The 26,353-nt window shown below is 38.4% G+C and overlaps 1 protein-coding gene across 1 annotated transcript in view; it reads right to left on the bottom strand.

The window, feature by feature from the left end:
• Window positions 1-5,862: 5,862 nt before the first annotated feature.
• The window catches only part of CASC5 (cancer susceptibility candidate 5), a 28,847-nt gene continuing 8,356 nt past the window's right edge, over window positions 5,863-26,353 (bottom strand). Inside the window, exons 10-26 of the mRNA XM_010564338.1 lie at window positions 20,937-26,186; window positions 20,029-20,173; window positions 19,000-19,067; window positions 18,778-18,876; window positions 15,262-15,377; window positions 13,655-13,745; window positions 12,037-12,153; window positions 11,308-11,395; window positions 10,499-10,564; window positions 10,038-10,077; window positions 9,831-9,932; window positions 9,270-9,370; window positions 8,909-8,977; window positions 8,652-8,761; window positions 7,921-8,039; window positions 6,466-6,588; window positions 5,863-6,354 (exon numbers count right to left, since the gene is read on the bottom strand). Coding sequence (XP_010562640.1) covers window positions 6,249-6,354; window positions 6,466-6,588; window positions 7,921-8,039; window positions 8,652-8,761; window positions 8,909-8,977; window positions 9,270-9,370; window positions 9,831-9,932; window positions 10,038-10,077; window positions 10,499-10,564; window positions 11,308-11,395; window positions 12,037-12,153; window positions 13,655-13,745; window positions 15,262-15,377; window positions 18,778-18,876; window positions 19,000-19,067; window positions 20,029-20,173; window positions 20,937-26,186 — 6,810 coding nt within the window. The 3' untranslated portion in view covers window positions 5,863-6,248. The remainder of the gene's footprint in view (window positions 6,355-6,465; window positions 6,589-7,920; window positions 8,040-8,651; window positions 8,762-8,908; window positions 8,978-9,269; window positions 9,371-9,830; window positions 9,933-10,037; window positions 10,078-10,498; window positions 10,565-11,307; window positions 11,396-12,036; window positions 12,154-13,654; window positions 13,746-15,261; window positions 15,378-18,777; window positions 18,877-18,999; window positions 19,068-20,028; window positions 20,174-20,936; window positions 26,187-26,353) is intronic.

The raw sequence follows: 26,353 nt of genomic DNA, 5'->3' as shown, positions 1-26,353 counted from the left end.
CCCCGGCTTCGGCAGGGCAGTCTTTCTTTTTTTTTTTTTTTAAAGATAAGCATGAACCTGTGACTCTGCTCATTAAACGGAATCCGTTCCGAAGGCCGGAGTACGTTTCCGAGCGATAAGCCCCTCTCTCCCGCTGTGCTGTAGCTTATGCCAGTACCCGAGAAGGAACAGGCTGGAGATTAAGACACGTCTGGAGCAGAGGTTGGAGTCCCAGGGTGGTATTTGTCCAAATTAAGTCTCAATCTAATGAATTTGAGGAAAGCCGTTTGCCTCGAAGCCTTGCTGGGCAAGGATGGAAGCCTCCTCAGCGCATACAAGTAAAGTTTTCCATTAGCTTTTAAAGATGAAGGATAATGAATTGTGAGGGGACAGCTGGGGAAGAATGCTGATTGAGCTACAGGAGACCAGCAAGGCGCCGAGGCTGCTGGAAGAAGCATGTTTTGCTCTCTTGCACTGCTTTCATGGGTAAGAAGCCGTGTCTGCATTATTTCTCCTCCACTCCCATAAAAATAAATCCCGTTTGAGCAGTGAAAGCTCTTCCCCTGTACAAAAGCAGCTGTTAAAATAGTGGAAGCATTTTATGTGTAGCAATTTCACTGATGAGTTAGCTGAGGCGTGGAAGCCAGCAGCGGGGGGAGCCTGGGGACACCTTTCTGCATGGAAGAAAAGTTTCTTCCAGCCTTTCCACCCTGGTCACCCTTGGAAGTAAAATACTGGGCGAGGTGGACTTCTGCGTGACAAGCAAAGGTAATGCTAAATAGGAAAATCTGCACTGCACCAATGCTTTTCATTTCTTCAGATCGACAAGGAATTCCTCCTGACCCCAGCTTTATTTATTAGTACCAAATAAGTACCAGTTTATTAGGACAAAACATAGCAGTATCATGTTATCGTGGACCCTGACAAGAAACTATTCTGATACTAGACAAAGCGTCATAATCAAAACAGCTGCGGGCCAGGCACATTAGAAATATCTGCAGAGTTTTTATGCTTTTCATGAAAATGTTTATTAAACCCATTTTAGTGCTGGCAAGCTATCAGGAGCTAAAGGACATGAGGTTTTAAAGAGGTATCAGCCTAGCATTAAATATATGAGAATATTTACACAGCCAGCTTTAAAAAGGCCTATTAACAACTCAAATGGGAAACTAACAGCACAGAAGTGGGAGGAAAGGATACACACCTGAGGTTCACTTTGTACATACCGTCATACCTCATGCACGCTGTATCCTGACTAGTTAGAAAAGAAAATTAACGTAAAGGCCTCTTGTCCATTTGTACCCTGGAGGGTATATGGCAATGCACATCGTAGTGCACATAATTATATTAATTGTCCTCTATCACATGGGCAAGACCAAGTGAAAAAAGAGATGGAGATCTGGACATGAATTGTTCACAGGTGACAAGAGCCTGTTTCCTGCCTGTCCTCGAGTGCCTGACCCTGTAATTGCACAAAATATGTCATTACTTGAGAGCTCACTACCCCACAGGGTCCAAGGGCGTAAACTGTTTGGCTTTCCTGTTGCTCCTTAGAGCTCAAGCATTAAACGAGCACAGGATTTGTGAGAGGAGGTCGACTGACTTACCAGTAGCTTCTCTGTTATGGTGAATAACTGGTGAAAGACACGCAGCAGGCTCTGATGCAGTGCTGCCCCATTACTGAAGAAAATGATTAGAAAAGCCTTCCTTGGCTCAGGACTTTTATTAGATCATTGAAGTTTATTGATTATTGTATACAGCAGCGATCTCCTGCCCACCTGTAAGAAGATATGAAGCTGTGAAGTTGGGAAGTCTCCCTGTTGTATGTGGGTAGGTGAGCGAAAGGTGTTTGTTTGTTGTTTTTACTCACTCCCTTAATATTGTAACAGCGTGGCTGATAAATCCAGAGCTTTTCAGGTTAGCGTAGGTGGTATCAGCCTGTGATAAACGAGTGTTTCCAAATCAAAGGAGATCATCGCAGCTGCTGAGCAGCAAGTTCTGCAGTTCCATCTCCCAGTCTTCCGTGGATCCATGTTTACAAGATCATGTGGGCTGGAACCAAGAGATTTGGTATTTACGGGTTGTATGAGGCTGAAAAGTAATTCTACAAGAATCCACTGACAAGCTCCATAAGCCATCCTGGAGGGTAGAAGGGTAATCAGACTTAGGACACAGCTGAAGAGAAGCTTGCAGCAATGAATGAGTCCAGCAGTGGAGGACTGCAGCTCTTAGATGTGCTCCAACATCGATACTTGCATGCAGGCAGAAACCATCTTACCCATAACAGGTACCACACAAATCAAAATAAGTTGCCTGGCCTTAAGCGACAGGGCATGTGTGTCTATAACATGACAACACATGTCAATAAACACTCAAAACACACAGATATTTAGATTATGGAGTTGTGAATGTAAGCTCTATTTGCACTGTACGTTTTATCACCACAAAGCCACACTGGGAGTTTTCAGAACAAGCAGTGTGAAAGGCATCAGCCTCTTTACAGAAATCTCTTTTCCCAAAACTAGTTTTCAAGTTCAGAGAAAAATGGACCATTAGTTGCAGTCACGGACCATACAGCAGGGAATGAGGAAAAATTCTTAGAAAGAGGAAGCATTCAGAAAATAATCCTAATTTTCTCCTTATAAAACAAGCAAGGCCAGCGCAAGATGTGAACATGCCACTGGAATATTGTGTATGTGATGCTCATAACTGACCTTTGCTAACCCAGCAGCAGAAGCTGACAGAACAGCATGCTATTGGCATTCATAACTGAAATCCTGTAACCACTTGCATTACAAGGTCAGGCAATGTTAGGAGCAGTTTACAACTGATGGCAGAAGACGGCTTTTTTAATTCTAAGATCCCATATCAACCTGAAGAGAACTTCAAGTGACTTAACAGGACAGCAGAGCCAACTTTCACTAAAAGAATATCAAAAGGAAATTTTACCAGTCTCTATAGAACTCTAAGTATATTCAGGTATCCAAGTGCACAGTATGAACTGAAATACATGGAACACTTCAGAATCTCATACCTGAGGAAATACTTTTCATGGTCCCTCTACTGACTTAAATCCAATCATCGTGTATTTTAAAACTTCACAAACAAAAGATACTAGAATTAAAGCAGATGAGCTTGTGTACAAGTCTAAGCTATTAAATATAATTAAATCTTCCATATCTAATAGTTAATTTGAATTTACCTGCTACATCTTCAGAGTGGCATATCTTGTATAAATATCCTATTTAGAAATCATTTTCCACTAAGAAGTGGTTTTCCTCCATATTTCTTGGAAACACTGGGATATCAAACGTTGGTGTTAGTAACTTCCATTGCTGCAACTGAAATAGCACTAGCGCTGCAAGGAGAGAAATTACTAGGCATTTTGCAGAGTTCAGGTTTAGAAACATTAAGCTGTTTCAACAATGTGAAGCAATAATGCCCTTTAAAGAACCTGGTTTGCAAATGGTAGATGCCCCGACTCAGAGACAGAGAGGTAGAGTAAGTAAGTTGATTCAATACCAGAATTTTACGTCAGTTCCTGAGCTAGCCAAACACTCGCTTCAGTGCTAGGCTGTCCTTTCATCTCACTCTAAATTGCAAACGCGATCAATTGCTCATTTTACTTTTGGAAATTCCTCAAAGCATTGCCATATGTTTAAATGGATACGTTCTCCACTAGTGTTTCTATCTTCTGTCCAGGTTTTGGAATGTTTGCCATGAAAACTAAGGTTTGGAACATGAAAGCAGAGTATTACTAATAATGCACAATAATTTGCATCCTCATTATTTAACCTTTTGCCAATGAGCTGAAGAATTTGCTATGCATTTAAGACAACAAAACAGAGGTCACAAGAGGCTTTTGCATTTATATATACAGAAAGATGTCAGTCTTAAGTTAGCAATATTGAAGGACCATAAAAGATTCCTTTCCTGTAACATACTAGAACTTGGATGTGGTTGACATTCTCTTGGAATTCACACTTATGCCGGGGCATAAGTGCTCATGGATGATCTCCAAATTTACAACAAGTGCTTTAAATTAAATGCAATAGAACAATGTGCACTATTACTGATATCCATGAATTAATCATTAAAGAAAGCCACAGTCAAAACAACATTCCAACTGTATTAGTATGAAAACACGATAGTGCTCATTCTTTCACAGCTAGTATTATATTACCAAATATGGAATAAGAATCGTCATCTATAGACTTTTTTTTCCTAGAAAAGTAAATTAATTCTCGAAACAGAAATAATTTCTTCTCCCTTACCTTTTCCCCCATCCTTAAAAGTGGTACAGCCATAACTTGAGATCTAATCTGAGCTTTACTCCATGAATCACAGTGGATTGTTGAAGGAAATAAGAGTTCTCTAATATTATATATCCAGCTTTATGACTGAGCAAGAGTTACAATAAGCACTGTGTGTGAAAAGCTTTAGTAATGGCATTCTCATCAAAATTTGACTTGCAAAATAATATAGTTTTTGTAAATGTATTCTCTCTGTGAAGATTTTAACAGTAATACATCAAGTCCTATAGATGACAGATGTTATGATCTTTAAGTCCTAATTCCCTGGGAGGAGTTTAAATAAGAGTTTCAGGTACAAATATAAATTAAATATGAAAAAGGGACTGCTTAATTTCTGCCTAATCCCCTTTTTCTACGGCAAATGTGTGGCTTTGTTTTGCTTTGTTTCATTTGCTACTTTGATTCAATATCCAGAGCAATATAATAAACTCTACCAAAAACTCACTTCAGTCTTCATAGTTATCAGACTCTTCAGCTTGGAAATATGCTGAATGAAAACTAAACCAGACAAACCAAAAAGCCCGAGCTGGATAATGCTCATGAAGTATTGCTGCAGCACCCTCTACTGGTTAATAACGCCGATATAATGACCGCAGGAAATTTAAAAGGAATGCCAGGTATAATACCCAAGTCACTTCCAAATTAGGCACTATTTTCCTAACATTAAAAAAAAATAAAAAATTTCTTCTGCCAAAGCCAGGCCATAGAAAGTTAACACTAGGAAACACAAGGGAAAAAAACCCCCAAAACAAAACCAAGTTCATAGTAAGAAAAGTCCTCCCAAATAGCTAACAAAGTTATTTCAATAGTAGTAGTCAAATTTTCAGTCACAAGTTTAAATAGAGCAGCCAATAATCACAACTTGAAGAAGGAAGAGCAATAATTCAAACGTTTAATGAACTTCCACCTTCCAAACAGAAGGAAAATTTATAAAAAGACAAAAATATATAAACACTTAAACACATGAAAACATTTTTAAATTCAACATATTTTACAGAGATGCAAAAATTTGCATCTGCCTACAGAATGGACAGCTGAGAAATGGTATGCACTTCTACACGATAAACTCAATCAGGGTTAGATGAGTTCCAACAGCTCAACTTACATAATATAAAAAAATATATACAAAAGCAATCTAGACTGCACCAACGATATTAGAGACACCTCCTAAATTTAAATGTCTCGGTCTCCTCACTAAAATTCTAACGCATTACAAACCAGACAGTGTACCAGAACAAGAGACAGATTGTCCTGGACAAAGACACTGAATATCAGAACAAACTTCTAGTGGGAGAGGATCACGCAGAGGGAACCTGATGGTTTTGAGTCTGTTGCACCGCAAAGTCCCTGGTCAAGCACAGGGATCTTTAGTCTTCACTTAGACAAAAGTGTTTCTGACTTTGGCCACCTGGTTAATTATTACAGGTTATTTGGTTAATCACAGGCAGGACTGTAGTTTCTGTGTTTTGGGAGGGGTTCCAGGAAACTGATAAAAATCAAACGTGATATGGTATGTTAAAATGCTACACAGTAGTGAAGTAATGATAGTGAAAGTAAATTCCAATCATGTTAATTTAGAAAATACTCATCATTGTTTTATACAAGAGCTCTGTAAATCAACCCAGAACAAAATTGACATGCTATGTCAGAAGAATATCCATACTGGGAAAGATTATAGAAGGGGGCCAAGACCACTGGTGACTGAAAGAAGATAAAAGGCAGATTGGATTTATAAAAGACACAAGAAATTCTTCCTTCTCCTCTTTAGAGGCCTCTGCTTTTATAAAACTTGTGGCCTACACCAAGCATCCTGGATATCAACCAATCATTAGACAAGAATACTAGAGAGCTGAGTAGCTAACAGCACTCCCATTCTGGTGAGCTTGAATTCTTACAAGACTAAAATCAAAGAATATCCAGTCTGGCTTCTTCCATCCTGCACATGGATCTAGTGAATCATCTGGGAACCTGGAGCAAATTTTGATGAATCAAGGTGACTATTCTCTGCAGATAGTGGTAACCAACTGGTACATTGGAGAGAACAGCAGAAATTTCCTCCTCCCTGGGAAAGATAAAATTATCACACATGTTTGAGAGAATACAGAGCATTTAATTCCCCATCCCTACCTTTGAAACTTAAGTCATATGGAGTGGTTCTTTCTGTTCAACTCACCCAATATTCCCGATTTGTTTTTGGATGGTAAAAGGCAGTGAAGCAGATGGGTAGTTGGCAGATAGAGACAAGGTCAACTCAAACTTTGCAAAAGCTGTGGAAGCTGAGAACAAAAGCTTCACTCTGTATGGGAAATAAACACAAAGTTCAATACAAAATACTCAAATCTACTGCTATCACCTTTGAATTAGGTTCCAGAAGTGGAAACAAATGTTGTAATTGATGCAAAAAACTCAATAACTTCTAAAGAGTTCCAGCATAGGCTAACAGTAAGTTCATAAACAAGGTTAAAAGAACCTTTCCGCTCTAATACTATCAGCACTCTAACACTGAGTTAGAATACAAAGCCCCAACTTTCCTCACAGAAAAAGTTAATACATAATTTACAGAACCTTTCAAAAATTGTGGGAGAATATAGAGTAATAATAAAAAAATGTTTTCTAGTTAACATAAAATATTCCTAGGTAGCTCAAATTTTCTGAAGTTTTAAGTAGGACTGATTTACCTCCAATTCCGTAATTCTAAGATTGTTTCACAAATCCAACCCTACTTAATCAGGCCAGATTTCTGTCTAGCACAGTACTCTTGTCTGTGACAATGTGTAGGAAGGCCAGAGTTGAATTTTATTATGAATATGGGTAAGACCATCACCAAGGACACAATACCCAGGAAGCAGATATGCTTTGGGATAGTGTAAACTAGAACAAGCATAATACAGGTCTTTTCCAGGTAAATCTCCCACAATTTGCAACTTCCTGAGCATAGGCTGCCCTTGCATCTGTTTTGCTGACTTAACTAAATATAGCTTTTATGGGATTTTTGGCATGCAGTAGAAGACCACTCTTGCAAAGGGTACTACAAAATTAGAATAACCTATGGGAACAGCATCAAGGCATGCAGAGCAAGGTTAACTGGGTGCTTCTTACTTAAGGGTATACATCAATAATAGAAGGATAAAGTGAAGTAGTATGTATCTTGTTCCACTGGGACTTGCCACAAAATTGGGAAGTAGTATGAGAAAATGAAAACTAAAGAAAATAAACTTTAGTTTAACTCCATCTGTCCTTCAACAACTGATTCTGCTTAGCTGAAGCAAATAGAAGATTAAAAGAAACAAAGCACTGAGCTACAGGTAAACTCTTGGTTGTTTCCTTTGCATTGCTACACTGTGGCCTAAATTTTTAAGTGAGAGTCAAGTCAAACAGGAAAACAGCAAGGAAGGAGAGGTTATATGATAATAAGGAAGTGGCTGAATCCAAGAACAGTTAAATTTCCATACATTTGGATATTATAGTACAATTGTATTAAAATAAATAAATTAGATTGTTGTTAAAAATAGTTGCCTAAAATCTCAATTTCAAGAAAACCAAATGGAAAATATTTCAGTGTTTTGTTTCTGATTATCTAGAAATACTCTCTGAAGGACTGGTGTAAACTCCATCTGAAGTTACTCACTTTGTGTCATTGATATCTGTCTTCAGAAGATTAAATTTTCCACCCCATCTCTCCAGAAATTCAATCTCCTCTCCTAAGATCTTGCAACGACTCACCACCAAAGAGACATCATGAAGAACCTAAGTGGGCAATCAGAAAAGCAATCACATTGGTACTCAGGCTGGTAAACTCTGTGACACTTGAAAACACAGTTTGTCCTAGAAATGATACAAATTAAAAGAAAAAAAAAAAAAAAAAAAAAAAAAAAGAAAAAAAAAAAAAGAGTAGTTTAACTGCTATCTCAGTTTGGATGTGAAAATGAAATTGTACAAGCATAACAACAAATATACATTCCTTGCCCTAATTTTCTCCATTCAGCTTTGTCAACAGGGGTACACAGACATGCAGGAACACCAAATTTAGCATGGCACTTTAAACCACTAATTGTTTAGGAAGCAGAATGGCATTCAGCTAAATTCTTTAATTTCTACTAGCAGGGAAAAAAAAGAATTTTAAGAAATCACTAAGACAGGCAGACATTAATGCAGCAAACAAGGAAGAAACCACAGCTTTTAGGACTCTTCAGGGACAGGTACTTCCCCTCAGACCTCAGAATATTCATGAAGCAGATTATGATTTGCATTGATGAAGCCTTCATTAAGATCCTTTTGTTCTTGGTATCAGCCCTATTCTCTGTGACAGAAAAGATTTAATGTTTTTCCAGAGTCTTACAGGCTTTCCTGGAACATTACCTGGGGCAAGTAGTACAGTGTGGGACACTTTTCCTGCCAGCATCCCTGACTTTCAATAAACTGGAAGATGAGTCTTTGGACTAAACGTGATGAGGGTGGAGCTTTTTCCTCTGTAACACAAGAGAAAAAACACCTTGCCAGAAATCTTTTAAAAGCCCTATAATAATGCATTAGCAGATAAACCACAAATTTACAGATGTCTTCCCAAGAACAGATTATCAGGGCAGCTACTTTCAAGCTACTCGAAAAAATCTTACCATCCAAGAGAGATTCAAAGTTCAGGCTAACTATCTTTCTGGAAGGATCTTCACTGAAAACATCACCATCTGAGAAGAAAAGGAAAAACACCCCAACAGTAGTTATTTCCATCCTTAGCTCTGGAGTTACAGCTCTTCCTCTTCAGAAACAGCCATTCATTACATACTTTTCTCAATTTTCATAGAAAGCACTTATAAACATATTCAAAGCCACCTCTCTCAGCTTACGTGCTCCTGCTGTAGTATGTTTTCTATTTCCTTTTAGCAGATCTTCACGAATATAGAAACTTTAGGTTTCTATTATGTAACTATTTAACCTTTCAGATTCATAAAACTGAAACCTACCGATTTTGCGACTTACCAGTTGGGGGTCCAAACACAACTGTGAGTTCAATAGAATCATAAAGAAAATTAAAGACTGCCTGCTGTTCACTCCATTCAGTAATCTCCCACTCAGTAAAGCTAAAAAAGGGGGGGGAAAAAAAAACCACTATTACGCTAAGTTTCAACCAACCAACCAAAACAATTATCTGAAGGACAAAGATCAGAGTATTAAGTGCACTTGCAGCTATTACCACATAATATACCAATGAAATTTTCACTTTCCTACAGAATGTAAGAATCTGTTGGGAACGCAAGCATAATACTATTCATTTTACATAAATTTTCATTTTGGAATTGGAGGAGAGTTGGATATAGAAAGACTAAATGTAGAGTATCACTGCAAAGTTGTTAACAGAAAAACAGTGCATCACACACAGAAGTTCAGCGAGGTTTTATTGCTTATCCTAGGCTGCGAGATGGACATCCAAAGATTTCCCAAATCAAATAACAAGGAAAACCAAAACCAAAACAATTTATATACAAATGTGAGGCCCCAGAAGTAGCTGATAAAAATAAAACCTGAAGGTCTTTTCCTTACTTGTATCTCTCCATGAGCTCCTGGAAGCTTTTTTCTTTTTCCTTTAGCTGGTTCATCTGAGCAAGCATTTGCTCATTCTGAGTCTCCAGATCTGACAGTTCTCTGCAAAGACAAACCAACCACGTGAGATGTAGCACACTGGTTAAAAAAACACCAACCCTCTAAAACCTGTTATTTAAGGTCTTTAGATCCCCTTTGACATCTTACCTTTGAAGTTCCTCTTCTTGGGCTTTGAGGCTTTCCAATTCTAAGAGAAAGGGAAAAAAAGCTTTGAAAGAAAAGAGCAGTAAAGAAAGCCCTAACTTGCTCTGCAGTCACTGTTCTTAACAATACGAAAGATCTCAACTTGATGGCTGTTACTCCTACCTAGATACAGATATGTGGTCAACAAAGGTTAGTAATTATTGAAGAATTAAAGTGCTGAATACGATAGCCAGGCACACACTCTTCAAGTCACACTGTACCAAGTTGTAAACTCCATTTTTCCAGGGGACAAACAGTCCTTTTTGTACTTTACCATCTGTGTGATTAGCTATAGCCAATGCGGAAAAGAAAGCAGTAGTGTTTGCATCCATACCAGAATTAATGTATCAGGGTGGGGATTGAGTATCACCCTCTCCAGAATTTAAAAAACAAAACAAAAAGTGCCATTCAGCTGGTACCATTACCTTTCTCTAGGTTTTTCCCTTCTGCCATTTCATCACTACAGTCTGCTTCCCATTCCCAGCCAGAATCTATGGGAAAGAAGTATCAGGTCTCTGCAGAACTCCCAGATTCAATACTTAGATTCCATTTTATTTGTCCGTGGGTTCTATAAATCTTAGTATTTCAAAGCTAACTAAGCAAAATGTACAAAAAGCCAGAAGGGTTTCTACCAAAACCCTCAAAAAGTAACAGATAACAAGGAAAACTGCCTTCATGGCAGTTTCAAAGCTGCTACTCTGCAATTTGATTTCTACTTAAGGCATTGGAAGAAAATTCAGTGAAAATACACAGAGCATTGTTATGCAGCAATGCCAAGTACTGAATGCAGCTTTTGTGAACATAGCTGAACAAGTTTTAAACCATCTGGCTATGATGCTGAAAACAGTACAGTCCTGGAGTGCAAAGCTTAGTCTTGCCTACCTGCAGGATCGCTGGCAGGTTCGCACCCATTTTAAACTGTGTGCTGCCAGCAGCTGTACTGTTACCGCTAGCAGATTTAGCCAGCTTGGTTACATGTTCATAGGCTACAATTATAATTCTGTATTTCAGCGCACATATACTCCTGGTCTTCATATAATGTGTAAGTGATTCCCACAAGACAAGTTTGCAGACACAAATGAAGGCATTTACGCCTAGCAAATACTTGTAACAAAGGAATTGTAAAATTCCAAGCAACCACCAAACACAGAATCTTGAACTGACCATTTAAACAGCAGCTCTGAAAAAACCATAGAGAAATCAGCATATTGGTCACCAGTTTAGAAACACATACCTGCTTCCAGAGCAACAAGACAACTCTCTGCCTCCTTGAGCAATTCATCCACCTTTTCTATTCTTGACTGTAGCTTTCCATGTTGTTCCTAAGATGGGAAAATTGTACTCAAGTCAATGACGTTTCTTAAAAAGCTGAATTGTCTTCTGGGACCACCATGTGGATCTTTGCTTGCTAAGAAACTAAAGAAGCTGATATAATCTGTCATTAGAAGGAAGAGGTAGACTGACAAACATTAAGGCAGTAGCCATGTGTAAGAAAGTACTAGGTACTTAACAATGTATTTTCCTAATGACTTTTTTCTTATGAAGGGATAAGACATGGAAATAAATAAATTCCTAGAGCTTTTAACACATACAAATTTCTGATGCCTATCACAATGCATTACTTCTGCATTTCCTTGTTAGTTACTGACATTACTATAGTATGAAGAGCTAATTTCTGATGGCATTTCCTTTAATACTCCCATTTTTCACTCTGTTACTTTAATTGCCAAAACCCTTAGGCAGAAGGTTCCTGTAGTGTAAGTGCAAGAAAGTCACTGTCCCAATGTGTTTTACATTTGCATATAAATAAAATGGAAGTACATTTAATAAGAATGTAACTTGCAAGAGAATGCACACTTGCATACAATAATTAGGCTCCTAAACTTGACAGTCAAAGACAGACGAAATATGGTGGAAGTTCCTTTTTTTAAAGCTAAACCTCTGCAGCCTTGTACCACATTACCTGCGCGCTCTGCAGCAATTTGCTGTACAATGTCACTTTCTCATTGTGAGCCAAGATTTTACTCTCCTTGGTGAAATAGGATTTCATTTTGTTCAATTCCGCTCCAAAGCTCTTCAGCTGCAATGCATGGAAAATACAGAAGAGAAAGCGAGTGGGAATGTGCAACAAAAGATTGTTCAACCGACCGTTTAGACTCTTTCTTCCTTCTCTGCTCCTCCTAATATCCCATTTCTCTAGTAGCAGTATTACATGACACTTACAAATTAAATCAAATTTAAGACTGGACAATCCCTGTTAATTCAAGTACAGCCACCTACTAAAGTAACTGATTTTCTTTGCAAAGTTCAACAAGATCTTTACTCAGATAGGGAGCTGCACAAATAACTAAAGAGATGCCTTTACCAAAAACCAGAGCACCTTCATTAAGTACATCAGATGTCTCTCATCCCAGTTGTTTGAGACATGTATTTAGAACACTTGCCCCATTACAGTTAAGGAGGCTAACTGAAATGCTCACAGAAGTCCAGGCAGAACCCAAACCACAAGTAGCAAACTTAAAACCTGTTTTAACAGAACATAGCTACAGATCATGCTGTTCAATGTTTTCTCTGACAGCTGTCAATCCAGAAGCTGCAGAGGAATGTACAAAAAGCTTTTTTCTACAATGTTTGCCATCTGCCCATTTCTACTAGGTGGTATCATTCTAATTGCAGTGTGTAGAGATTTGCTTAATAAGCTTTCAAATGTGTTATTGTTAGCTAAGGGTTCTAGCTGCTTTCATGTTGTTCGTAAGTGTAATTCTTCCTGAATCTAGTTAATAACCTAGCCTCAGCGATATCCTATATCAATCTAATGATGAACTATGAAAAATACTGTCTTTTATCAATTTTGACTCTTGATTTTCATCGAATAGATCTTTATTCTTGGCATTAGAACCACGGAAAACAGAATCTCTTGATCTACCTTCTCAATTCTGGCTGGGATACTTTTATAATGCTTCTAGTTTTTAAATGCAAATGTCTTTGGTGTGCTTTTTTGTGCCCATTATCATTAGCATTCTCCTTTAAATACCCTCTGGCCTCATCTTTTATTTTGGCATTATGACACCATTTTTGCACTCCAAATCCTGTATGTTTTTGTGTAATAACGCATATTTTCTGTTCATTATATGTCTTGCAACATCACATGTCTTTATGAACTAAATAAGCATTTAAGTTAATGGACAATTCTGCTCCACCAATGAAGCAACAGAGTCTCTACAGTAAGAGCAGTTCGTTTTTTCCTTCCAAAACTGCACTGTTTGCTTAGGCCCATCTAAAGTTTCTCTTCTCTTTTCTGTCCTCAACTAACCTGAATTATCAACTTGAATTATCAAGTTTTTCTGCTTTATAGCAACGTATTCCCTTTAATATATTTTAAAGGGCACGTATCCTTGCATTCTTTTGACATATTGGAAGTTCTCTTAGCAGTTTTGCACTTAGAAAATATTTTGCCTTGTGTCACCTACCTGCCTCTTGTTATTCTGTGACCATTCTGGTTCTTAATTTATCTGAATACATAAATTAACCTTACTTCTTCATTATGCAAGAAACAACATTATCTCTTCATACAGTATTACCTCTTCATCAGAGCAGGTTCTCATTACTTCCCACAAACTCTTATTCACATTCACCAGGAGCTGATCCTGGACATTTGCATACAGTTTTAACCTGAAATGTGGGAAAAAAATATTGAAAGAATGTCTTGTTGCAACTGCAGTGAGCACATAAAGCAGCACATCGGCATTTATACAGTTCATTCCCCTTTTCTAATTAAAACATGGAAGTGTAAATATTTTCATTTAGTTGGGTCTTACATCTTGGAGAGACCCTCTAAAGCCTTGATTAAATGGGGGCCATGTTTGTTAAACTCTAGCACATAATACAAAGTTAATTTCCTATTATCTTTTTGTTGAGGGCAAGGAGGTGGAGAGCTAGAGAGCCAAAGAATCAGGAAGTGGTGCTAATGAGGCTGTGAAAAATCTTACAACTGATTTTGAATTTTATCAAACCTGATTTTACACATAAATTGTAAAAAGGTATAATGAATCAGATCAGAAGTGTCCTTCAGGTAAGAAAACAAATAATGATAACTGTATTTCAATCTTATAAACACTGGAAGAACAAACAACAGATTGTAACCTCTTCCTGTTGAAGAGCAACTCGGAGATTTAGAATGGTCTATTTTGTGCAAGATCTATTTTGTATATATCGGATTAACACGTAAGGCTGTAATCAGAAAGGCACACAGTTGGCATTCATAGAATAAGGACACCCTGGACCAATTAGGCCTTGATGTTTTGAGGATGCTTCGTGTGCATTGCCAACTTGGCAAGAATACTCAAGGTCCATCAGAGAGAAAAGAAACATTCTTGAGATAACAAGAAGGATAATTGGACCTAAGAAATGTAGGATGTGACTGATAAAAAGAAACATCCTGCTCCAGAAGGTGCTGAAGGCCGGATGATTGCCAAAGAAGCATGAACTGGGGGAAGGGTAAAGGTGGCAGCGGGAGATCACGACCACTGACTCAATTCCAGGCTGGAAGAACTTGCCCTCCCACACCTGCAAGGCACATACGTGCTAATCTACATAGCAAGCGAGGCTAATTTGAATATAACTGGCCGATAGTAGATGAGATGGTGACTACTAACCAATGAATGTAAATTTAGGCAGGTTTTTACTAATCATGTAACAGAATAAATGCATTGTTTTTCTTTGGTGTGGTGTGTTAGTTTTGTGGAATTACCACCTAGCACCCATCTTTGCACAAATGTGAAATAAATAATGTCTCTCCTGAGTGTGTAATTATTGGCTCGTTGCACACCAGGAAACAAATCCGCTTTTCGGACAACATTACGATTCTGCTTTCTATGTTTGATCATTTTTGATACAATTTTAAAAGTTTAACTCTTCTGATGTGCAACTGAAACACTCTATTAGTAAAAGATAAATTACTTGAGGAAAACCAAACTTTAATTATCTCCATAACCACAGCTCCTCCCCAAGAGTTAGCTCTCTACTGTCTAAATCTGTAATAGACTGGCTACCAGCATAAAGTAGGTTAACTATCGTTTTTTTATTTTTCCCAGATGTAATACATTAACTTCCTTCAGGCCACTTTGCATGCAACCGGAGCTGAAAAAATAAAATTACTGATATACCCTGTGACTGAAAAAACACTTACTCATCTATCATCTGGGAAAGGGCCTGGCAATCTTCTTCATAAATACGCAGCTTGGGGCGATAAACATATTGGCTGTAAAGGAGGTCCTCTGGAGTAGGTGGTGCACTGACCGCACACTGGGGAAAAACAGAGGGAAAAATTGTGAAGAGAAAGAAAAAAGATGCATATTTTTCAGAAGCAGTGACTTCCAATCAACTTCTGTACAGAAACCAGCAAAAGGCCAGAAGCTTTATTTTTGCAGAACAGGAAAAAAACCCCAAACACACAGTAATGGAGGCAGCCTGACATACTTAAATGCTTGTTTTCATTCTGGATTTGTCCAATTTCTTTCTGAGACAAGTTAGTCATATAACCTTAGATAGCTCATTCCAGTTTAATGCCCCATGTTTCCTCACTTTTGAGACATATGCCTCATCACTAAAGCTCAAAAAAAAAAAAAAATTGAAAGAGGTTAACCTCCTTTTAGACAAAGACTTGAAAAACATGCGTACGTTATAAGGGCAGGCAACTCAGGAAGAGTACAGGGATCTTGTTAGGTCATGCAGAGAGGAAATTAGAAAGGCAAAAGCTCAGCTAGAACTCAATCTGGCCACTATTGTAAGAGACAACAAAAAATGTTTTTACAAATATGTTAACAATAAAAAGAGAGCCAAGGAGAGGATCTATCCTTTATTGGATACAGAGGGGAACATTGCCATCAGCGATGAGGAAAAACCTGAGGTACTTAATGCCTTCTGTGCCTCAGTCTTTAATAGTGAGACCAGTTATCCTCAGCGTACTCTGCCCCCTGAGCTGGAACTCAGCACTGGTGAGGTCGCACCTCAAGTCCTGTGTTCAGTTTTTGGCCCCTCACTACAGGAAAGACATGGAGGTGCTGGAGCGTGTCCAGAGAACAACAACCAAGTTGGTGAGGGGCCTGGAGCACAAGTCTTATGAGGAGCGGCTGAGGGAACTGGGGCTATTTAGTCTAGAGAAAAGGAGGCTGAGGGGAGACCTTATCGCTCTCTACAACTACCTGAAAGGAGGTTGTAGTGAGGTGGGGGTTGCTCTCTTCTCCCAAGTAACAAGCGATAGGACAAGAGGAAATGGCCTCAAGTTGCACCAGGGGAGGTTTAGATTGGATATTAGGAAAAATTTCTTTACTGAAAGGGTTGTCAGGCATTGGCACAGGCTGTCCAGGGAAGTCGTTGAGTCCCCATCCCTGGAGGTATTCAAAAAGCATGTAGACAAGGCACTTCAGGGCATGGTTTAGTGGGCATCTGTTGACGGTTGGACTCGATGTTAAAGGTCTTTTCCAACCTAAATGATTCTATGATTATCCAGTTAACAAGAGTGCTCTAGAATAAAACAAGATAGCTATGCTTGATTAAGAACCAAAGTTCCCAATTTTCAACAATTCTTAGGCACATCAAATAAGTACGATGGGGGTATTTCAGCAAGCTACCTCTATGTTGAAGCACATAAATAATTGACATTAATTCCATCCCTTCAGAGAAAGCTTTCAGGGGCTTTTGAGCGGTGGGGTGGTGGTGGTGTTTGTTTTTTATCAGAGGTCAGTCACTAATAAATAGTATCAGAGTTTTGTAAGCCTGATGGATATTTAGACAGCTCAGTATGAATACATTTGCAAACTGAAAGTGTAAACTAAACTGTAACTAAGATAATCAGCATTTTAAATAAAAACTGAAGAGCTTTAAAAATCATAAAGGAAGCAATTTAATCAACACGAATTATACTAATTTAGTTGTGATTCTTTTTAATCAGTTTTCACTCTTTTGTCGTAACAGTTTTAAAGAACTTTAAAACGGGCAGGCTTTTTATGTGCACTCGCTAAGTTGACACACAAATTTTATTCTGTCAGCAATGAGGCAGTGAAGAAAGGCAGAAGACCACACCACCACATGTGCCCCACAAACATATCAAACCAGCTGTATGCACTGGCTTTCTGCAGACTAACACAACAAAGTCCCCAGTTGCACTCATTTCCTAGAAGATATTGAAATTTCTAATGTGAATATTCTACTGATATATTTGCCCCGACAACGTGACATCTTACAGCAGTAAAACTTCGTTATACAGGAGCCAGTTTTCAACTGATCTGAAGTACTGGAACGAATTTCACAAGTAAAGAATTTTCACAAATATACCATTTTCCATGTGAAGAATATGATCTTGACCACACCTTTTCATACATAGTAACTACTTCACTCTTACTATCATAAAGACACATTAAAAATTCCTACTAAAACAGATGTCACGCCACCCATTTGAAAGAAGGAAGATCAAATCTCATTAGAATTTATTTAACATTGAACAGACTACTAGGAAGTTCTCCAGCACGCTAGATTAAGTACTGGCATAGAAGAAACTCCCAAACCAGTGTCAAAATTATGCAGACACTACTAAGGTTTTCTGCTTTCCAGGGTGGCTTTTCCATTGCCCCAGTGCATCATTCACTGTGCCAGTAGAAACTGTTGTAAGTGGCAGGAAATGGAAGTATTTGAACTAAATCCCCATATACTTTATTAAATAAATACTAAGCATTGCAATCTTACAGACTTTCTGTTTATGAAACTTGAAACTTTTCCATGTCAGTGTAATACCTAGGTACAGAAAACTAAGCAGCTCATTCACACTACTTCATTAGATAAGTACCATTCCTTATAAAGATTATTTGCAAAATCCAGACAGATAACAGAGATCAGCCCCAGCATCCAGTTAGAAATTCAGTTGGCTACACAAATGTGTACAAATAAGCAAGTCTGAAACACTAGTGCTAAGAAAGCTTATATATGAAAATAAGGTGCCTTTACTGAAATCAGATTACAAGGCCCTGTTTTCAGGATGATTGCAAAGTAAGATTACTGACTTGTTCAGCATCAAGTTACTACCAATGAGTGGTACTTGTCTGCATGCAAAAAAAAAAAAAAGTTGTTCCCATGTCTGCAAGAATTCAGCAGAAACCTTTCAGGATGAGGATACTGAAACTGGGTTCAGGCAGAACAGACTTAAGGGGAAGAAATAAAGAGTAGTAATGTCATGGTGAAGCACTTAGAAGAGAACAGAACAAGTAGTAGGAGTGCAGAGTAGCATTTCAGGATTCTGATTTCAGTGGATGATGGAAATAGTAAGATGAAGCGAAAAGGTTAGACTGAGCTTCTAATTCTTACTCTCAAACTTGTCATCCTTAAAACAAGTTAAAAAAGCAAGAATTACTATATTTATCCAAGAACAGATAATCCTGAATATATGGTATTTTGTGAAGAGATTGAAATCTATTTCTCAGTACTGAGGGGAAAAAAGCATCAGACTTATCAGAGGTGAAAGAGCAAAGAGACAAGAGGAAGCATGCAGTGTCTAACACACTTGTCAAAGTGGAACTGACTTCTGGCTTAACTCATCTAAAGGCCTTTAATACAGACTGGCTAGTTGATAAAAATTAAAAAAAAAAAAAAAAGACAAGGGAATATAATTTAAGGTCAATTGTATTATGCATATCAAAGGAGAGACACTCACATTGGCTGGAAGATGGCTATGCCGGGGCTTCTGAATTGGAACATGGACTTGAAGAAGCGTAAAAAACTCCCCAACTGTGATAACACCATTCTGAAATTTCTGTAAAGATTATGAAAAACGTACAGATAAGTACATTTTTCAAGCAAGAATGCTTACTTGCATATATGCGCACAAGTATTTTTCCTGTTACAAGAAGTTAGCATCTTTCAGCTAGTAACATACCTCCCGTAAGTTATCTTCACAAATGCTGTCTGTGAGAAGCTGAGACTCCATCTGACTGCTTCGCTGAACTAGCCAAAAAAGCAACAAAAAAAAGGGTGGATATTGCTGGGGTTAACAATATTCTTGAGGAAATATGAACCTGAGCTTATTAGCTCTAGAAAAAAAAGCAATTTTAATGTAGGGTTTGACCTTTATGTGTGTTTCCAGTGCTGAATGGAATAACTGAGGAAACAACTACTTGGGACAAATAAGGAGGACTAGATTAAGAATCTAATATAAAATAAAATCTGTGTCAGAGTGGTAATGAAATGACAGAATTCACTTTTCTATGGGAAGAAAGCCATATGTAACATACTAAAAAGTAATAAAACTGAGAGACTCCAACCAGTTCACAGAGGGCATCCGATGTAGACAGTTCTGAGTCAACAAGGGCTAGTTTCTCACTGAAAGGAAAGAGCCCAACTTCTACGGGTTAAATATGCTTTCATGGTTGCAGGCGGCCAAAATCAGAATTGGTTTTGTAGAGGCAAGATATCACTTATCAGATGATTGGCAGATTTCTGCCTCATTATTAGGTATCAGCTAATAAGCAAGAGCTAATTAAACCTGGGGGCTGAATGTGCTTAGAGCCTGTCCCTGTAATGCACTCCGAGGAGTCTTTTTCCAAGAGTGCAGTGCTGAGACATGCAGACTCATTCTGCATGGAACCAGCTTAAAATCATCTTTGGGCCAGCAGAGTTTGAGTTGGGGCTTTGCTCTGTGCTAAGGTAACTAAACTGCCCCATCAGCCCAACTTGCCCTTGAAAACAAAGCTGTACTTAAAATTCTCCTTTTTCTTCCCATCTCAGTTTTCCTTGAACAGCTTGGACTTAGCCAGAACGTAAAAGCATGTTGACTGGCTGGTGGGAAGCTGTGACACAGGCATTCGAGGCCTTTCCCAAATGAAATATATGGTATGGATGGGTCTCTTCCTTGATTAAGCATAAAGAACACAGGTGTTTCAGACCATTACCACATAGGAAGTCTTACTTGTCAATTCTGTGTCAGCCTTAACAGAATCCAGAGAGCTGCTGGTGCTGGCATGAGTACAATCAGGGCTTTTAGCTGATAGATTTGGAGGATCTTCACTTTCATGAACTTCTACTTGGCTTTGAGACACAGTGCCAAAAGTAACCTAATATTAGCAAGTTTAAAAAAAAAAAAAAAGAGTTATATGAAACAATACAAGAGTAAGTTGATCAGTAGTTTATTGACATTCGGAATGGTTTCATTTTTAGTATCGACACATTTTATATCTAATCAGCATGACAAACCAGCGTATGGCTAGTTAAGCCATTTTCTACCATGACATATAGGAAGTAGAGCTGCAAAAGCCTTCATTCATTTCTCAATCAAAGCAGTAGCCACCACAGCACACTCTTCCAGCTTTTGGAACTATAAAGTTTATACTGATGATTACAAACTTATTTTTATGGTCAGAATAATGTTCCATATTTGCACAGATTTTCTTGATTCAACTGCAATTTGTGCTGCCTATAAAAAAGCTAATTTAAACTACCATGTTTGGATTTTAAATAATTGCCTTAGGCCTTATGCTATCATTGTACCTAAGCAACAACTAGCAAATAGTTTAGTTCAGAGGACTAAGAGTATCCAGTTGAGAAAGGATTAAAAGGATACTCTGGAGAGAATGATTTAAAATTGGCATAACCCTTATTCTATCTGTTTTTCATGGTTCGGGAAAGTTGCATGCATCAACCTGATTCTTCCATTTTGGCAAAACAATGAAAAATACTGGGGATGACATAGCAAAATGACAGCAAACTGGTGGTTAAGACAAACAAGAAAACTTACCAATAGATCTGCTTCCACCCCAAAATTTAAACACAAGTCCTGTTAGTGTTCATTGTATCCTTATAATGAGTGATTAGGCTCACCTGCAAGTCTTGAGAGGCCTCACCATCCAAGTTTTCATCCCTCTTGACCTTCTTTGGACTTTGAGGATCCTCCTCACCTTGTTCCAAAGCTCTTTTTGTGTTGCAAGTTCTTGTCTCTTCAAATTGATTCTTTTCATTGTGAGAGATTTGGTTTTTGCTTATCTCATTGCAAGCATTCTCCATGAGTTCAGAGCTTACAGATTCATTTGAATCCATTTCTTCGAGGCAGACAGGAAGAAATTCTTCCGCTATAAACTGAGAAGGGCTGAAGTTCTGCCTACTAGACTTCTTGTTACCTGGGGTTTCACCAGTGTTTACGCTTACTTCTGAAACTGCTGCTTCTTCTTTGTCTGAAGATTTTGCATTTACGTCTCGTACACTAGAAACAGAAGAATTTCTTCTGTTTGGTAATTTAGGCTGGAAGATACCTAGAGGGACATTTATTCCTGGATACTTATCCTTAAGTGCCATCCCTAAATTTGCATCTATGGGAGCAGCTCTAGATTCAAGACATGTGTTCTCCTGCTCTTTGGTAGAAAATAAATTATTTGGTTCACTTAGAGTATTTTTTCCTAACCTCAAGGTATCCTCTGGCTGAATTGATGATTTGGGCAACTGGTCAGAAAAAGCAGTTTCAGAAATGGAGAGAACTGCAGATTTCCATCTAATATTTTTCAGTTTTGAACAAACATTTAAAATACCTGATAATTCAGGCGCAAGAGCAGGATCTGTTTGATCTCTTGGACTGTCACCAACCAAAAGTTGCTTAGTTTGTTCAAAGTTTATTTGAAAGTCTTTTGGAGGTGTTTCCCCTTCAGCTGACAGCCCCTCATTTTCCTTTGATTCCTTGTCAGAAACAGGAACAAGGCTTGCTCCAGCCAAGCCTAAATCTGTAGCTAAATCTTCATGTCTAGATGAATCATCTTTCAATACTTGGTTTCTCTGAGTATTACATGCATCTGGAGAACCCTTCAAAGAAGCTGATTGCTGGATGGGATGCGAAACACTGGATACCAAATCACTACTTTCTTCACTGCAATCCATGGGCCCATTACTTGGAAGCTTAAAAGAAACTCTCTTTGATTTCAGGTTTTCTGGCGGTATGAGATCCTGTTCACTGCTTACAGGGACAGAATTATCCGTGGGAAGGTCAAGATCCTGTGGTGTCTGCAAACCCATAGTCTCTTCTGGAAGCGAGACAGAATAAAGAGAATGTGGTGTTGTGCCACTGGGGACTTTAATAGCTCCTTTCTCACTAGGAAATGCTGAGGCTGATGAAGCAGAAGAGGGAAGGCTGGACTTATCCTTAGATTTTGTATGATATTCACCATTCAGGTCCTGTGTATGCGGGGAATCTATTTCATCTCTGCAAGAAGACAACACACTATGCAAGTCTGGTTGCTGAGTGCTTTTATGTGACATTTCTTGGTTCTCAAATCCATTAATATTGTTATTAACAGCAGTAGTATGGGATGCAGTTATTTCCATATCATCTTGGTTGTGGGTAAACGCAATGGTTTTATCAGCAGGAACTGCAGAAATGGCTGGAATGTACTCTCCATCCTGTACATCAATTTCACCACTTAATACAGCTGTATGAATTTTAGTGATCTCCATATCCTCAGCCAAAGTAAAAATGCCAGTTTTGCTATCTGAAACAGCCTCCTGTCCAACCTGCTTAGCCAGGTTTAATCTATCCTCACAAAAGACTCTTTCAATACTTTCATCAACAGAGTGAGACTCAGTCCTTTCCATGTCAGCCTGGTAACTCGTAAACATAATCGTGGAAGTTAAAGGAACAGACTGATTGGGTCCCCTGCCTTGCAGAGAGTTTTCTTCCAAAGCTACATTATGGGTTTTAGTGATTTCCATATCATCCATATCAAACATAGTAGCTTCACTATTTGAAAGTACTTGCTGTCCAACCTCCTTATCCAAGTTCAGTTTATCATCACATACAACTTTTACGGTAATTTTATCAGCAGAACAAGGCTCGCTAATGTCCATGTCAGCCTGGCTACTTGTGAACATAACAGTTTTAACAGGATGAGCTGAAGAGATGGAATGAAGCCCTCCCTTATTTTGCGAGACAATTTCATGGCCTATTGCAGCTGTATGGCTTTCTGTGATCTCCATGTCATTATTCTCATCACTCAGTGAAAATAAAACAGTCTTTTCCCCTGTTGTTCCCTTCAAGCTTTTCCTTCCAGTCCTTTTAGCTGTGTTAAGCATTCCTCGAGATGCAGCTTTTTCCATAGATTTATCAACTGCAACAGTATCGAGTCTACTTATTTCCATGTCATCATTGTAGGTGAAAACACAAGTTTTATCTCCAGAAATTAAGGATGTGTAATCATTTGAACTTTTACACTGCAAAATTATTTTGTCTGCTGAAACTGTATGACTTCTGGTGATGTCCATATCAGCATCTTCTGAAAATATGGTAGTTTTCTCATCCGCAAAAGGCAAATGTTTTAAACCACTCACGGTTAACATTTTCTTGCCAGATACCAAGGAATGCACATTGCACGCAGGCTGCTCCTGACTATTTATTGTCATCATGACCCCTTTTTTTAAGGCCATTAGTTTATTTTCACCTTGAACAAGGTATCCAGGTACTGCTTTTCTTTCTGATAAAACAGCATTGATGTTGTAATCGGGAACCATTACCGCACAGTTTCCAGTCAAGTCCATGTTTTCACCAGAGGGAAACACAACTGACTTTTCTAAAAACAAAGGCAATTGGGAATTTCCCTGATGTGGTTCAGACGTATTGGCTAGTAACGGCTCTTCAGCACCCCTCAAGTGCAGGCTATCAACTGAGTGAGGATTTTTAAAATCCTCTTCTGGAGAAACTGTTTTACCAATTGAAAAATCTCTCTCAGAATCTACTTGAGTTGGCAATACTTTGTTTACTACCTTCATAGGATGAGTTTTCTCTTGCCTGTCTGAGTTTTGGCAATCTGTGTTTATTCCTAGTATTGTTCCAAGGTGTTCATTTCCTTTCATTCCAGAGGGAGCAAACTCATCACTGAAAATAAATGAACCATTTGGAGCCAAAGGAGTAACAGTTTGCTTATTTGTCTTCATTTTCAAATTCCCACATTCTATTGCTGCAGTCTGACTTGTGATACCTACACCAGAACTACCAGAAAACTGGAAGGTCTGGTTTTGCAGCTGCTTGGATATTACATTATTTTGATTACAATTATTCTCGTATTCTTGTACTGTATTAAGAGGAGCAACAAAGGCAGCAGGATGAGTTTTGGATATGTCCATGTTTTCATCATCGGAAAACAGGCCCATTTTGTCATTTGTGCAGGAAACTGAAGTGTTAAGGTTTTTTTCCAAAGGTTGAGATCCATCAACTTTTTGATTTTGCAAAGACATGAATGCACAGGTGTTGACAATATTCTCACGGACTTCTCTCATTTGCTCTTGTAATGAACACGCACTCTTTGCATGGGAACTCGGACCACTTGCCTGAAAGTTTGTTTTTCCAAGCTTCTTATCAACCATTATCACCTCAGGATCTTTAGTATTCCTTTCTATAGCCTGGCTTCTTTTAATATTCCCATTGATACCGATCACCTCAAGATTTTCCTTGTCCATATCTAAAGAATTTGCACCTTCACCGACATTTTTGTTCTGGTTCTTTCTTGGAATTATTTTACAATGAATTTGTTTTGCTTCTGCAGTTATCCCATTGCTTTGATCATCAATGACAACAGCATGGCATTTAGTTATTTCCATTTCTTCCTGTTCATTTAAATTGGGAGCTGTAGATCTGTTTTCAAGAAAGTGAGGTTTGCAGGTGACAGAGGTGAACATTCCAGCAGGAGGTTCATTTTCAATGTTCTTTCCATCATCCTTGACAACACATGTTTTAGTCAAGTCCATATCTTCTCCTGAGAATATTACTGTCTTCTCACCTGGCAGAGAAACGAGTTCAGAGTCTGCTAGTCTGTGCTGAAGTCTACTCTTAGAAACACCAGTAGACACTGAATTTGTACATGAATCAAAACCAACATTCACTGAAGCAGTCCCGTGATCTCGGGTCACTTTTTTGATTTGTTCATCTGAGCCCAAAGATGGTTCAAGCATGCTATTTTTATATGACAGAGAAGCTCGATTATCTAAAGACATTAGACTCTTTGTAACATCCCTATCACCATGTGCTGGACATCTGTTTTCTGCTAGTGAAGAGTTTGTATTAACTGGATTTTCAAAAGTTTTATGACATGAACTGTTCACTTCTTTGGTACTGTCATTATAGATTACATCTGTGTAATTGCCAGTAATTTCCATGTCATCACATTTAGAAAAAACAACAGTTTTATCACCTCGGAAGACAGTCTCAGAAGAAACGGATCCTGGGATGGCAGACATTGATCTGGCCTCTTGTTTAACAGTTTGCAGCACTGTAGGAGTTCGTCTGTCCTCAACATTTACTAGTTTTTTGTCTGTACAAAGTTGAGGGTGGTGCTGAACAATTAAGTGCTGATTAAGTGCTCTCTTTAATATAGCATTATCTACCTCTGCAGATGGGAAATCCTTTTTGAAGTTTAGATTTTGATTCCCGACACTGGAGAAGGGAAAAGACATATTTGCAGTGTGACTAGTTGTCATATCCATTCCATCATCTGCAAATGCCTCAGTAACATCCGCACACAGTAATTGCTCTGGTGGAGCTTCACAAATACCAGGAAACATAGCTTTAACATCAGATGCCTGGCATTTTGTCATTTCCATTCCATCATCTTGCCCTGTAAAGACTTTTGTTTCATTGCAGGTGTCCAGTTGTTCACAAGAATATACAAATTCCATTGACAGTTGTGCCATGTCTTCTAAGACTTGTGAAGGGACAAAAAAAACATTCTCTTTTTCAGGTCCCTCAGTAGGATTGAGTGGCTTTTCATTTGACTTCAAGCTCATCAAAAATTCATTGAAATTTATTTTTTTTACAGTAGTAGCGTCTTCCTTCTGTTCAAAAGATAGGCATGAATGGTCTGTAGGGTCAGAAAAAAAATGAAATTCTTTGCTCATTTCTGCCTTTCCTTTGTTAGAGTTTAACCCAGCCAGAAACGATGTGATATCTATTTTCTCAGTTTCATCAGCTTGATTGTTTTTCAGGTTACGTGTAATCACTGCAGTGTGACTAGCTGTCATATCCATTTCATTTTCATCTGAAAAGATGAGGGTGGTGTCATGCCTATTTGTTCTTTGAATGGCACTGTCCGCATCATGCCACTAAAATAAAAAGAGGAAGAAATTACAGTTACTGACACTTAAACCAAATGATATTATGGTTTATTCTATGTAAAACAAAATTCAACTAATGCACTCCTAAGGTTATAGCTCTATCTTTACATCTTTTTTGGGGGGGGGGGGGGGGGGGGGGGGGGGGGGGGGGATGT

The sequence above is a fragment of the Haliaeetus leucocephalus genome, unplaced genomic scaffold (genome assembly GCF_000737465.1).
Source record: "Haliaeetus leucocephalus isolate CR32 unplaced genomic scaffold, Haliaeetus_leucocephalus-4.0 Scaffold177, whole genome shotgun sequence".
Lineage (NCBI taxonomy): Eukaryota > Metazoa > Chordata > Aves > Accipitriformes > Accipitridae > Haliaeetus > Haliaeetus leucocephalus.
Note: the sequence above shows the minus strand (reverse complement) of the source record. Positions and strands in the feature narration are given on the sequence as shown.